The 15,545-nt window shown below is 31.0% G+C and overlaps 1 protein-coding gene across 1 annotated transcript in view; it reads left to right on the top strand.

Annotated features, from left to right (window-relative positions):
• The window catches only part of LOC149485210 (uncharacterized), a 57,257-nt gene that overhangs the window by 24,635 nt on the left and 17,077 nt on the right, over positions 1–15,545 (top strand). Inside the window, exons 3-4 of the mRNA XM_089699925.1 lie at positions 13,274–13,293; positions 13,766–13,802. Of these exons, the coding sequence (XP_089556051.1) occupies positions 13,274–13,293; positions 13,766–13,802 (57 nt within the window). The remainder of the gene's footprint in view (positions 1–13,273; positions 13,294–13,765; positions 13,803–15,545) is intronic.

Here is a 15,545-nt window from a genome sequence, read left to right as displayed (position 1 = left end):
ATTAAAAATATTTAAATTAATACAGTACTAGTGGTTCAAAATTATAAGAACTTAGATAGAATGCTCGGAATTTATTAACTAAAATACATATTCAAGTCATAAATGTATATCTATTCCACATGGCTCACCGTACACACCGTACGTCACAGATTTTTTTCCTTTATTTACGACTCAACTTCTGTTTTATACATTCATTTTATATTCGCTCGGTGGCAACATTGGCATTAAATTCGATAAGTGCGCGGAGAGAATCGAATTATTCAGTCTCAAATTGTTCCGAGAACATTCGCTGATATATTTTAATGTGTGGAAAAGGAATTTCTCGAGTTTCATGAACGCAGTGAATGCACTTTTCCAAGTAAATCTAATTGTATCTAAAGTTATTGTTTTCTTTGTTCAATTTGATTTTAGAAAAGTATTATTTAAACGGCAGAGATTGAGGGAAACATAATACATATTTTAATCTTAACAATTTATTACTTTTTATAGGAACATTTTTAAATTTAAATCCTGCATTCCACCGTATTATATCTAGAAGCTAAAGTTATGTCTAAAGCCGCAATATTCCTTTGGTAAGGTTGTAAAAGGATGCTTTGGCATTGTCTCCTACTCGTGTTAGCTCTGTGTTAGTAACTAGATTCCTCTTATATATTATGTAGAACATAGCATAGGCAGCATACTTTCCTTCAATTTATTTTAAAATATTTTTACCAGATATTAACTATATCACTAATTCATTACTGATACACTGTTTTGATAAATTTCGCAATTACGAAAAAATTAGTGATTGACTTTGTTCCATGTACTCACAGTACTCATAGTGTGACCAATAACAGTTAATTATTTTATTCAAGTAGCGAATTTAATTTACATAAAAATGTATAAAAAACAGGAAAATAGAACGAACTTACTTCCTTTTTATCAAAAAACAGAAAGTGACTAGATTTGCATGGTTTATATTTTCTTCTGTTTGTAATGTATGACAATGTAAGAATATCGCGAGCTTAACTAATACCCTTCTAATACCTGTTAACAGAGTATAGAATATTAATTACCTAAATTTATATTTTATTTAAACATCGATGAATAATTATTTAGAATGAAAATAAAAATTATTACTTAAGACTCATTGATTTTTAAAATTTATACAGCAATTCGTGGACTTAAGTTTTGATTAGAATTTCGAGGTCCCGATAAAATCGATTAATTATGCCGTGGAAATTATATTTACATAGTAAAGTACATTGTTTAAGGAATGATCACATTGTAATTACTTCAAAATGTTTTTGTAGAAAACGGAGGCACGTTTAAACATTCAAAATATAGGATCCTCTACAATTATGTAGACTAATAATTAACGGCCTAGTCTCTTGGAATTCAGGTCTCGTACAAAGGCGCGTAAATGTGGTTTAATTACAGATTATTCATCACTGAGCCTGGAGACAGAATTAGAACTATCATGTATTATGTACGAGTATCTCTACACTTTCGTGTTACCTAATAGTATATTATTTCGTGATTTAGATTCGATTTTGTGATCTAGTTTTTATAGAGTATTTCCACGGTACCATTTCGAAGGAATGTTTTGACGTATCGCTATCGAGTTATCGACTTATCCTCGCTTGTCAATCCCAATATACCCGCTCGCTATTTCCCAAACGCGTCTGTCGGCTTAGCGAAAGGCAATTTACAAGCACGTGTGCAACGGGATTTCACTCGGTGGAAACGTGCTTCCATAATCCCAGCGCTAAAACAGAATTATTTTTATACCCTTTTCGTCAGATTTATTAAGTCTCGTTTTAAGAGCACGTGTTTTGAAGACTTTCGGTTCGATGATTGTAATGTGGCTTCACTTGGATGTTTCATCCCTTTGAAATGTTTAATTAGCTTCAAAAGAACTTTCAATGTCTTGAAAGTGTGTCTCACAGTTTCAACGTTATGTTGAAATTTATTTTTGATAATTACGGACTTTATTTTATATCGTTGTGCGTAAACGAAACTGGTTTAAACCTGCGGGGCTACGTGACTTTAACTAACATACATTTGTATAAGATGTTTTAGAATTACTTATAGAAGATTGAAAATCTATTACCAGTAAGAAGTAACATTGTTCATGGTGACTCTTTGCTTTAGTTACTGCTTAGTTGTTGATGTTTAATTTCCAAACAACGGACTTACTCTTAAGAGGAACTTAAGGCGATGAAGCAAGGACAGGTTAGTAATATGTACTTTATAACGCTAAGAACCGTCCATCCTTTCCTTAACCATTATTCTTGTCGCTGCAGTGGCTTTGTTAAAGATATATAGCGAAAGATGTGCCAACATAAGGAAATTGTGTTGGTACCTACTTCACGCGTTCATTCAAGCTTATACAGCCATGACTTTGCATTAAAATACGTTATGTTCTCAAATTCAGAACAATAACCAGAAAGCGAATAAGATTTTGGAAACAATATAGTTCTTTGAGTTTAATTTGGTGTTAGTGAATATATTATAAGATACTAGGATCGATATCAGATTGTAATGAAACTTAAAAATGCTTAAAATACTCGTTAACTTTACTTACTCGATTCGTAGGCATCTTGAAATACTCTTAAAAGCATACCTATTTTATACCCTGATGATATTTCCTGAAGCAAATGCTCGTTCATCTTTAATGCAATATTGCAACAAGAACTAGGTAACAGCAATTTCATACATCTCTGACTAAATTGCCGTTTCATTTCAGACACATACGAAATGCTTGTTAATAGAGGATATATACTAGATAGTAAGGAATTGCAGTTCATTTAAATGGTATTTACATGCAGATATATACAAGTAGGCCCATTTGACATGTCCCAGCAGTGGGAACATAATATATGCGCTGATGATGATAATGATATAAGAAGTATATAATGGTATGGACCTAAACTGACATATTAAGCGACACATTGTACCTATAAGTAGAGGAAAATAATGCGTTTTTCCTCTAGGCATAAATTTCTTCTCATACTCGAACGTTAAGTGCACTATAGGATGACGATATTGTCTGGGTCATTTAAAAACGGTTCGCTTTAATGGGTGTTACTACAACGTGCTATAAAATGTGTTCACCCTTTCTTTTCTTCGTAATTTTATGACTAGGGCTATTGAATATACAGTAATTTAGGCTACGAGAAAACAAAGCTTATTTCGTATGAATTAAACTTTTTACTTTTATTTTAAAAAATAATCACAATGAATAGTTTTACATTTATAAAGCTACTTAAAAAGTGTGGCAATTTTAAATTTTTCAATCTTGTCTCTGATGCAAACCATTTTGAAGATAACATCTTTATCAAATTTCATTCCAGCTATATCTGTTTAACGATATGCGAATTATGTCTAGAATGTGTTTATTATTTTTTGAATAAAAGCGACTTATTGATATTTCTTCTTTTTTCAATATTCGAAAGTATTCATAACAGATAAGCGTATTTATTTTGTGGTGTTTAATTTTATAACTACAATATAATATCTGTGGTTTAGATACCAACAAGCCATTATATTATATTTATAAATATACTTGTTAATTAAGTTTAGTATATCCGTAGTTACGGAGTTATCCGCTATTACGTATGTCGATTAACACATCAAGTTAATTAACTTTGTAATATAATACCCTCTTCAGTCTTTTGATTACGGTTTCTCAAAATCAATCACAAGTTAATAGTTAAAGACTCGGTATAAATTAGATAGATGTTGCTAACTTCAAATTACATAACTTTCGAATTTATAATTATACTAGCTGCTCTGCGAAACCATGGGTATATAGAGTACTTCTATAGCTCATGTGTTATTCTGATGTATAACCGATATAACTATAAAGTTTCATCCAAATCCGTCTAGTAGATTTTTTGTGAAAGCGAAACAAATATCTTTCCTCACAAACTGCCGCTTTTATAATATTAGAACGACTTATTATATAAAAAATAATTACCTAACACAACATTTTCTCAGTAAATTTACAAAAATACTTTAATGTAGTCTCATCTCCGCTATTCATTTGTACGTCCATAAGCAAACATACCTAACGGTTAAATGTAATTCTATTCATTCTGATTAATTAAAGACCCATTTATCTAGAGATTTCAGGCGACTAGAGTTCTAAATACTGAATATTCATCTAAGTTACGTAAATTATAAAACAAAAGTTTAAATTAAATTCCATTATTGTACTGACAATTGTCTAATAATTAATTTGTATTATTTAATACCTATAGTATTATGTTTTGTTATTGTGTTTTTCTCGGCCCCTAAAAGCTTTTAAAAATGCTTTTAATGTATGTATTGAATAGTTTTCAACAATAGTTCAGATCTTTTATAGCTGTTTTTAAATAAACTCTTGTTTTAATGAACGAACTGTGAACAAGCTGAAACTCTGATTTTATCTTTAATGATTAAACTGTGCCAGCTCTTGGGTTATTCGTCTATTCATTGAGGATTTTTTATGAAATCTACTTTCATTGTATTGCTTTTGCATTTACAATAATGAACGTGAATGTGATACATTGAACAATACTTACTATATTTAGTTTTTAATATTGGATAGTTTCAATATCTGTAAAATATTAAATACTCCAGATGGATTTGAATTTAAATCTATTTTTTATGTCTTGAAATAAACATTTAGCACGGAATTAAATACTCATGTGCTTAAATGCCACGAGATGATTTCAGTTCTTAGAGTTAAACTTTAAGTGTAAAGTACTAGTCAAAGCATAGTCAAGTAGAGCTTAGAAGCTTCTTAGAAGCCAGTAAGTCGGATAAAATGTTTGTCATCACTGACTAAAACCCTACTTCTACTCTAATACTACGGCCGCACTACCGTGATATGCCAATAATTATTGCCACAACTTTAACAACACCTAGGTGTAACCACGACTTATGGCCATAATTCTACAAAGCCAATCAATATGACAAATGGCAGTAGGCAATAGCTCCGGCGGCGGTATTCTTTCGCACATCAAAGAAGATTACCGCGGTAATTATTGCGTATGCGGCCATACTACCGTTTGTCCAGTGTGCAATATGAGCTCACCGGCGACGCACGTATCGACCGACATGGAGTGGTCAAATGAAAAAGCGCTCGATGGCGCTAATTTTTGGAATTCTTGGAATTCTTCTCTTTGGGATCTTGGGGATACCCAACAGAAGAACTATAAAAATCGCAGTGTACACAATGATGCGTGGCGTCGGATCAAACAAAATTTATCATTTCCAAGTAGAATAGATGATTTGAAAAAGAAAAAACCTTTTTAAAAAGAAAGAATCCTTGATGAATTATTTCAGAAACCATATTATATATTAACTAGATTTCCGCCCGCGGCTTCGCCCGCGTTTTCAAAGGAAAACCCGCATAGTTCCCATTCCCGTGGGATTTCCGGGATAAAACCTATCCTATGTGTTAATCCAAGTTACCCTCTATATGTCTGCTAAATTTCATTGTAATCGGTTCAGAAGTTTTTACGTGAAAGAGTAACAAACATCCATACATCCATACATCCATACAAACTTTCGCCTTTATAATAGTACTAGATTTCCGCCCGCGGCTTCGCCCGCGTTTTCAAAGGAAAACCCGCATAGTTCCCGTTCCCGTGGGATTTCCGGGATAAAACCTATCCTATGTGTTAATCCAAGTTACCCTCTATATGTGTGCTAAATTTCATTGTAATCGGTTCAGTAGTTTTTACGTGAAAGAGTAACAAACATCCATACATCCATACATCCATACATCCATACATCCTTACAAACTTTCGCCTTTATAATAGTATTAAGATTAAGATTATTAACTAATATTTTTTTTGCTGCGGTAAATGCCAATAATTACCGACATATCTAGGTAAACTGTAGTGTAACCACACCAGTTCATGCAGTAATTTAGACGGTAATTTAATGCCATAATTATTGCGGTAACAGCCCGGTAGACGGTAAGGTAGTGTGGCCGTAGCATAAGCATATAAATAATAGCTTTAAATTCGTATAAAGGTGTTATGTTTTGAAACGCTCAATAAAATATGCGGTGGCATTTATTAAAAAAAAAAAAACTTTATTAAAAAAAAAACCTTTTTGTACACATACAATAAAAATCTTACAAAATAACAATGCAATTTGTCTTTCTTAATGCCTTATATACATAGTATACATATACATATATTATAAAACGTCTTTTTTAATGATTTATACAGGATAAATTTCTTTTTTGGAGATTACATTAAACAGTTTATTTTTTATTACAATTATCGGAATATAAGAAAAGATGTAATTACGATGACTTCTAACATTTCTCACTGAGATAACATTTGATGACCTTCAATTATATTACACATTAAAACATTGTTACATTTTATAATAGTTACAGGCCAAATATTTTATTAATAACATTAATAAAACATACATTACAAGTGTTCTTTCGTGGATTTTGATTTTGTAATCTTTAACATATTTATTACAAGAAAACTAGCTAAAAAAAATTCACGGCGATTACTACACGACAATACGAATTGAAAACAAACTTATCTCAGTATGCTTTAAAAAATTATTTACGTTCCTATATTTAAATTGTTTTCTCTCCAAATTAAATTATATTTTACTAATACATGGTTAATAAGACTTATAACGTTTCATACGATAACTTATTGCAAATCATGCACTAACCAGATTGAAACAAAATGTGTACGTAAATGTGGGTAGAATAATTATTAGTACGTTACTGTAGACGATAGCAGTTATACACTCCGTGCTAGTCTAAGACTGTGTTACGGCAGAATATACGCTCCCGCCTCACAAATAAAGCACATAATTGCACTTGTTAGGCTGATAGTTTTTTCAAAGCAAGTCGTTATGATGAACAGTATATGCAATAAAAAAAGATCAAACGCACCACAAAATTAAAAACTAACTTTATAAGTATGATATCTTAAATGTACCAAAAATTGTATTTAAATAAAGGTCTAGTAATAATAAGTGAATAAATTAAACAAGTTAAATATGTATTGTGAATAAGATGAAGTAATAATGTATATTATATATAAATATATAGTATATATGTATCCAATTATTAAATATTATTCAAATAGATAAGGATAGGTAAATAACATAAAATAAGATAAACATAACATAACAATGGATATATAACATACAATAGTCATATTTATAATATAAATAATTTAATATTTAAATAATATTACCCAAAATAAAGTTTTCAGTCTCAACATAGTCAAAATTGCGTAGATATTCTTCCAATATTTTTCCACACACAAATTTAGTCTTGTCTCTTATGTTTAAGCTATTATTTAATTTATTATATAGTAAGGGTGCCAAATAATATGCAAATCCCTGTGCAAAATTGGTTTTACAGAACGGTACATGGTAAGGACTAGGTTTTCTTTTGTCTAGATTATTGCTTGGTTGTCTGTGTTGTCTAAGTATAATATTTTTAATGTATAGTTGGCGCACGGTAAGTAATGAGCATTCTGAGTAAAGTTGACGTGTTGGATAGCGCATAGGCTTAAAATTGAGTACCTTAAGAATACACCGTTGTGTTCTTTCTAATTTAATTAGCGAAGTTTTTTTTGCGCCACCCCAAGCAGTAATACCGTAGCACAATAAAGACTGGCATAGAGATATATATACAAGCCTACTAGTTTTTTTGTCCTTAAGGAGCCTTATTTTTTTGAAGAGCGGAATTAATTTACGGATACGATTTTTTAGTTGTTCAATATGTGGCTTCCAATTAAGATTTTTGTCTAACAATAATCCAAGGTATTTTATTTGATTGGTTGAAGAGATAATAGAACATTCACAATTTTTATTGTAGTTACTGCACGTATGTACTTTTAAATTAAAATTACTGTTTGGTAGACTACTATTACTTATTGAAAACTGTAGATATTTTGTTTTTTTGATATTAAGTGTGAGTAAATTCATCTGAAGTTGTTTAGTTATTTCGTTCATGCTTTTTTCCGCTGTATTGTATACATTTTCCCAACTATTACCTGTCACTAACAAAACCGTATCATCAGCAAAGGTTATTATTTTAGTATTGTAAAGTTTAATCCTACAAAGATAATCAATATATATTAAAAATAGAGTGGGGCCAAGAACAGAACCCTGAGGAACGCCGAATTTAACCAGTTCTTTACTGCTATGATAATTTCCAAGTATAACGCTTTGATACCTTTCAGAAAGATAGTCTTTGAAGAGTGCTAATGGAGTACCACGAATTCCAATACACTCCAACTTTACCAAAAGGAGTGGAATTGAAACGGTATCAAAAGCTTTACTTAAGTCCAAAAAGATGCCTAAGCATTTAGATTTGTTATCTAGAGCCTGAGCTATATGTGTAACAACATCCTCAATGGCATCAGTAGTCGATTTTTTTTCTCTAAAGCCATACTGGTTATTCGAAAGAATGTTATATTTCTCTAAAAACCCTTTAAGCCGAACATTTATAAGTTTCTCTAGTATTTTAGCAAAAGTTGGCAGTAGTGAGATCGGGCGATAATTTGTAATACTACCTTTATCACCTGTTTTGTATATAGGTATTACGGATGATTCCTTTAATAATTTTGGAAATATCCCCCGAGAAAAACAGAGATTGCACATATGACAGATTGGTGTACATAAAATATTAATAGTCTTTTTTACAAATATAGCAGATATCCCATCCCATGATGACGATGATGAATTTTTTAGGGATGCCACAATTTTTTTAATTTCATTATCATCTGTATGCATTAATGAAAATGAGTTAGATAATGATAAGGAGGACTTGTAATTTTGCGCTAAGATATCTTGACTCATTTTAATTTCATTTAAAATATTCTCCGCAAGTTCGCTGCCTACATTAATAAAAAAGTCGTTGACTGCATTGGCAGATTGCTGTGGCGTGCTTTCAATCCGATAAAGATCATTATGGACATCTTTACTGTTGTTATTCAATATACCACAGACTCTTTTAATAATATTCCATTGCTTTTTGATGTTGGATTTATTTAATTGTAATTCATTTCGGTCATAATCATTCTTTAACTTATGTAACAAATTATTACAGCAATTTCTGTAGCGTTTATACGTTATTGCTAAGTTTAAGTCCTGAGGATATTTTTTGTGTCGTCGATGAAGAGTATCACGAAACCTCATACAACGTAAAAGACCTGACGTGATCCACGGTTGCTTAATTTGTTGTCTATTTGATGATATTCTTGTACATTTTTCTAAAACTTCTGTGACATTCTTTATCAACAAGATAGTGACTGTATCTGGATCGGACAGTTCCAGTAAGCTTGACCAGTTTACCTCCGATAATAGTCTTACCGCTTTCGCATAGTTAATTTTTTTATGTGCAAGTTTCGTACGTATTAGTGAAAATTGCTCAGAAGCTACCACTGCCATGAAAAGCGAATTATGATCAGTAATGGAAGATACACAAATAGCAGTCCGAACTTTTATTTTAGATTTAACAAAGCAATGATCCAAGCACGATTGACCTCGTGTGGGTAGTAAATGACTAGGTAGGAAACCATGAATCGAGAGTAAGTCCAAATATTCATCAGATCTATTATCCGCAGTATTCTCAGATATGTCAATGTTGATGTCACCAATAATATATATATTAGGAATATTTTTTAACGTAGTTAGCAAGTCATCCATGGAATTAAGAAAGTTTGTGATTGAATTAAATGATGGTGAACGATATATACAGACAAAAGCATAGTTTATGCCAATTTTTATTACCAAGACGTCTGCATCAACAACATTAGGTTCAAAAGCTGTTATCTCACTTATGTCGTTGCGAACATATGTGACTATTCCACTATTTTGGTTAACATATGTCAATGTTTTATATGAATTATAACCTTCAAGGGATGGTACCGCCTTAGAGTTTTTTAGCCAACATTCTGTTAATATGATCAGATCAAATTTCTCAGTACTTCGCGACAAGAACACTTCAAAATCAGTCATATTTTTGTTAATGCTTCGAATGTTCTGTGATACTACCTTTAAAGAAATCTTGAAATCAAGACAAAATTTATGAAATAGAATAGGGTCAGAGATCATACAAGAATCACCAGCGCTTATCTCACGATCCACGCCAGTGGAGACCAACTCAATATCATTGATCATTTAAAATAATAAATAAATAATTTTAAGAAGTTATGTCTTATATGATTCCTTCCCCCATCAATTAAAGGACATTGAAAAAATATCACCTGAACGCCATGGACTTCTTTGAGACTGAACAATATATTATGAGATAAATAGAATAGTGTAATATATAGGATTATAAACATAAAAAGGAAGTATTCGTAATATGGGTTAATAGTATATTGTTTCGTGTTATTCCTGTACACTTTTATGCTAATGGCGACCTTGATTTGAAAAAAACAAAAAGCAAACTTAACTTCTAGCAAAAAAATAAAAAATATAGTTACGATGTAATTAAATGGTTTGCACTGTCCATCTTCCAGTCAGGATGTATGCATCTCAGTTATTTGATCAATCGATTTTAATAGTATGGCAGACACACCTTCTTCTTTACGAATGAGGACTTTACCCCGAGAAACCCAGCAGTATTTATACTGTCCTGATTTGACTAATTCACGTGCTGATGCGAGAATTTTTTTGTTTGTTGGAGTGAGGGCCTCAGAAATATAAATCAAATCTGTGTTTCCTTTGAAACCAACTTGTTCGGCGGTCAGTTTATTGTTCTAATCATTTTTATAGAATTTTTTGACAGCGTTTAGGAGGTTATCCTTATATTTTATATTAGAAAATTCAATAACAATCGGAGAATTATTGTGTTTACCCTTCCTGTAGATAGTAGAAGTGTCATTCAGCGGAATATTCATTTTTGTAAAAAGAGTTTCACATATCTGATGTACATCTTCATTTGTACGTTTGGGTATGTTTCTTAATTCAACTGTGTTTTCGAGGCGGTGTTGCTGAGTCTCATTTACTTGCACTTCAAGCTCCGCTATACGTTTTAAGGCAGTGACATACTTAGTCTCCAGGCTCTCAATTTTTTCGTTCGCAATTTTGATTTCTGCAGAATTCGTTTGAAGTAATTGCAAAATTTCTGCATTGGAGGCTAAAATTTGTAGATTTTGTTGCTTCATCTCCGTGACCTCTACGTTAAGCATGTCTTTAAACGCGAGAAGTAGTGAATCTTTCAGATCTGATACTGCATCGGTATCTGGGTTTCTTCGCTTTCTAATGTTCACATTTTTTATTATATTCATTTCATTCATTTCAGAGTTTGCACTTAGGTTAGGTTGTGAAGAAAACATCGATTGGCCGGTCACTGGCGAACGTTGCATGTTTTATCTGGATATTTTACATATACTGTCTTCTCAAGATACGTACGAATACGTCACTCTGTAGACTCAACGCGAGTGTTATTCACTTACGACGTGCAAAAACGAAGTATATCGGCTTCTTTTTTATTCAAAATCACTTGATTATTAGGAAAAAACAGTGAACACAACTTTAATTAAAATTATTGAGTTCTGCAATTGTTTAGTCGAAGTTTTTAATAAGGAGAACACATTTGACGTGTGGCACGTAAGACGTTCCGGCGAGAGATTGGCATTGACCTTGCATGAGCCTCAGAATACAAAATAAACGAGCTTAACATGTTTTGGATTTATGAGCATCACGGCTTGTACTGTGCTTCTGTGAATATTTGATATGTTGACACGAGTATGCAGCGAAACATTTATCAGATTGCAACACCTTATTTTAACGTACAGAAATAGATGAGATTTTTATTCCATGCAAAGAGTGTAATACATACATATTACCTATAAGTTTATATTTGCATGGACTGGAATGTCTCTTTAAACGTATTTTAATATCGTGAAAAAAGAAGGCTCAAAACACTGAATAAAGACGGATAAGTTACAGAAAGTTTAAGGCTTAAACAATTTAATTAAGGAAAACTTTCACAAACTACAACCGTTTTTCGAATTTAGTTAATTGGTTAGAGTTATACGTAAAACCATTACGTTAAATATAAAATGCTTCTATTAGCATAAGTAATTAAGGCAGCTATACATAATATAATTAATTTACTATCGTTCTTCATTAACGACTACCGCCCGACCCAATTTCGCCCCTGAAGATTGTCATGTATTTAATTGATTGATTGATTCGTTCATTTTACATTACATTCGAGAAATTCATGTAAGCTGTTCCTTTATTATTGCGTATAACTATTTAACTATAAATCTTATGAAAGTTTGTGTAATGTTCGTAGCGAAAACTTTTGAAAGTCAAGAGATTAGTTGCGTAAGCTGTTGAAATCAACTAGGTTATACCACTAATACCTACTGTCCAATAGATTTTATGACTGTGATTCTTCAAATACATTTAGTATATTTATGTATTGATATGTTTAGCTCAAAATATTATATCTATCAAATAAAACAATAATTAAATAAATACTTCTACATTTTTGGTAAAATAAACAAAGTATTTTTCTTAAGATGAGAGTAAATATTGCAAAAATAATACAATAGAAAATATTAAGTTCCGAGTAAGTATTAGAAACTGAGCCTTTATTATGTCCATTATAGCAACACCTTGATTAATGAAATTCTGGCGCAAAAAGTTAATATAAAGATTCGTTTATATTTAGTACATGAAATACTATTCTATGAATTCTGTTTACATAATTAAATCAAAAACCTGAATTTTCCCGGCTCTAATGATACGCTGTGACCATTACAATATTCCCTGAGAGGTAAACAACCTCGTTTTTAAATGATTGATGAATGTTTAAAGCGTGGGTGAGGATTTGTATCGCGAAGCAAAATGGTGAATCTATATTCTATAGTGACGGGAAATGGGGGATGAAAGGAGTCTTCTATTATGTTATTTTTGATTTATATGAAAGGTAAAAATAGAACGCTGTGTTGTTAATGGTTATTTTGGGAATTCAGTTGCGTATTCAATGTCGCGTTATGTACGTTTCTAAATATAACATAGACACCGTAAATTATTATTAGGTTTCTCTAAAAATATTCAATCGTGAGCTAATGCTCAGTCTTCGGACTTATGAAAGCTTTAGTTATGGATATCACGTCCTTTTAAACATGTTTTGAATAAAAGTGCTTAGGGACCCAAACTACTAAAGCATCTCTATTATTTATTACATGTAATTAGTCATGAACAGCCAAGGAAGATTATTCCTAGCTAACGGCCAGAATATAATATATAATTTTCACTAACATATTTTTCTTTGTTGCAGATATGAAAGACGACAAGTCCGTAAGTAACGATAGATCATTTTATACTTTTTATACTTTTTAATAAGTTATTACTAATAATCAATGAAAATACTTGTTATGGAATCAATTAATAAATAGATCCTTGAACAAGTACGTATTTCTATCCTGTTCAATAAATAGTATAAACTCTTTAATATTAGCTAAAACAACCAACATTTACAGGAATATTGTAAATTTAGCCAAGACTGACTCGAGCAATTTAAATTTAAATGAAAATGTCGATGGAAAACTTGTGCAGAATGACGAACAGCATTTTTTGTTCCAAGTTTACTGTATGAATAGTTTAAGTCAGTCAGGTTATTAAATGGTCTATTAGGCTGTATGAATGGGGAATTAAATTCTAAATTGACTGTGACATATACGTTTACTTACTTATTCTTAGATACATCTGAGTGATGCTAATATAAGTTTGTTATTTAATATTTCAATTGAATCGAATTATTGTGTTTTAGGATGTTCCTGTGGAGCAATTGGAAAAGCTTAAAATAGGTGAGTTATTTAAAAATATGATAAAGTACATATTAAATAAAATTCATACATAATATATAAATTATAATGTATATAATGAATATTATAAATTATAATGTAAATAAGTAATATTCTAAAGAAATTCCACGTGTGTGTGTACTTTTCCATCCGTTTATACCCAATTATACACGGATGGAAAAGTACACATTAATTATATATTTGAACAAAATTAATAAACTTTTACTCTATACTTTCCGTGTTCTAAGTTTGAGTAATGAATTCATTAAATTCCGCAGAAAAAAGATTGACAAAAGTTTCATTCGCAATTTATTGTTAATTTTTGTTGGTCTGAGTAAAATCCTTTTGCGGATTAAAAGTCAAGCGGTTTTTTGTTTCTCAATTTAATGTTTGTCGTTTAATTTCATTTAATATTGAATCATTATGACGAATACAAGTATATACTTAATTGCTAACGGGTCGTAAGGCGTCCCACACGAAGCTAAACCCATTACTTTTATGATGCTCCTATGTTTTAATATGAAAGTTAGTGCAGTTTTATTATAGCACGGGCATTATAAAGTTTAAGATTTCATTGTCATACTATATTTTGTTATCCACCGGACTTATATCATGTTTGATGTCCATATTATGCAAAATAGAATCAAAAAATAAAAAAGGAGCTTAAATTATATTATAACTTTAAATATATATAAACACAAAGATTAAAGGATTTTAAGCATCTAGAGAGGATATTTTGAAAATGGTTCTCATTAAAGTACACTATAACAGGGGACTATCTGAATCCCTATATTATTAGAGAAGGATAATATTTAATTAAAGTCATGAACATGTCATTTTTTGGGTAACTATTAAATAATCTGAGTCATGACCCGGTTCGTTGGTATTAGTTTAGCCGATAAAGCTTTATCTATCAGCAGTTTTATAGCCTTATGATGATAAAAACGACATAACTATTGATCTATGAAATTCGCTTTTGTCGAGCTTCCAATATTCCTTGATGTTACAAAAACGTGTCTATTTCCATCAAACTTTGATATTAACTTATAAGCACGTTTTCCTAACTGGCATGTTTTTGTATTCATAACTGAAACTCATTCTTCATTTGTTTGAATAAAAGCATTTAACGATTCATTAATACAAATAAAACGATATATTTTTATAACAATCGTAGCTTTAGAGATAGAATAAAAATAGATATAGAAGCCATAAATAGAATAACGAATAGCAATCCGTAGAACACACAATACAAACAAATCAAAATAAGCATTGACGTGATATCATATTGCCACGTTACACGAGGAACTATACATAATATATTTATATACTTTGTTATAATAAACGTCACACTTCTTCGTAGGTAGTCTTCCTTGGCCTCATTTTTTCTTAAACGAAAAATATGTTAATGTTTTAGATATAATTATGTAGAACACATTCAGTTGAATCATAGTAGTATTAATATGTACTTAATCATAAAACGACGTGAAAGTCCTTCGCTTTATGCAATAGATACTTTCTAGTCTTTTATAATTTAAAATACTTATTCTATATCGATGAATAAAATGAATAATGTTAAGTATTTGCAATTCGTTTTTACTTAAAGAAAGATAAATAGGTCGCGTATAAATTATTGTAAATAGTATCGATCAGGGATGTTCTAAGAAATCTTGTTACATGGCATGGAACGGTCCCTATGTGACGCTTAAAAAGACAGAAGGAAATTAAATTATTTGCCACGAACGTGAG

Source organism: Colias philodice, chromosome 10 (assembly GCF_061535455.1).
Source record: "Colias philodice isolate Cphi_HAF_F1 chromosome 10, ilColPhil1 Martin Lab GWU primary, whole genome shotgun sequence".
NCBI classification, from domain to species: domain Eukaryota; kingdom Metazoa; phylum Arthropoda; class Insecta; order Lepidoptera; family Pieridae; genus Colias; species Colias philodice.
This window is presented reverse-complemented; position numbering and strand designations above follow the sequence as displayed.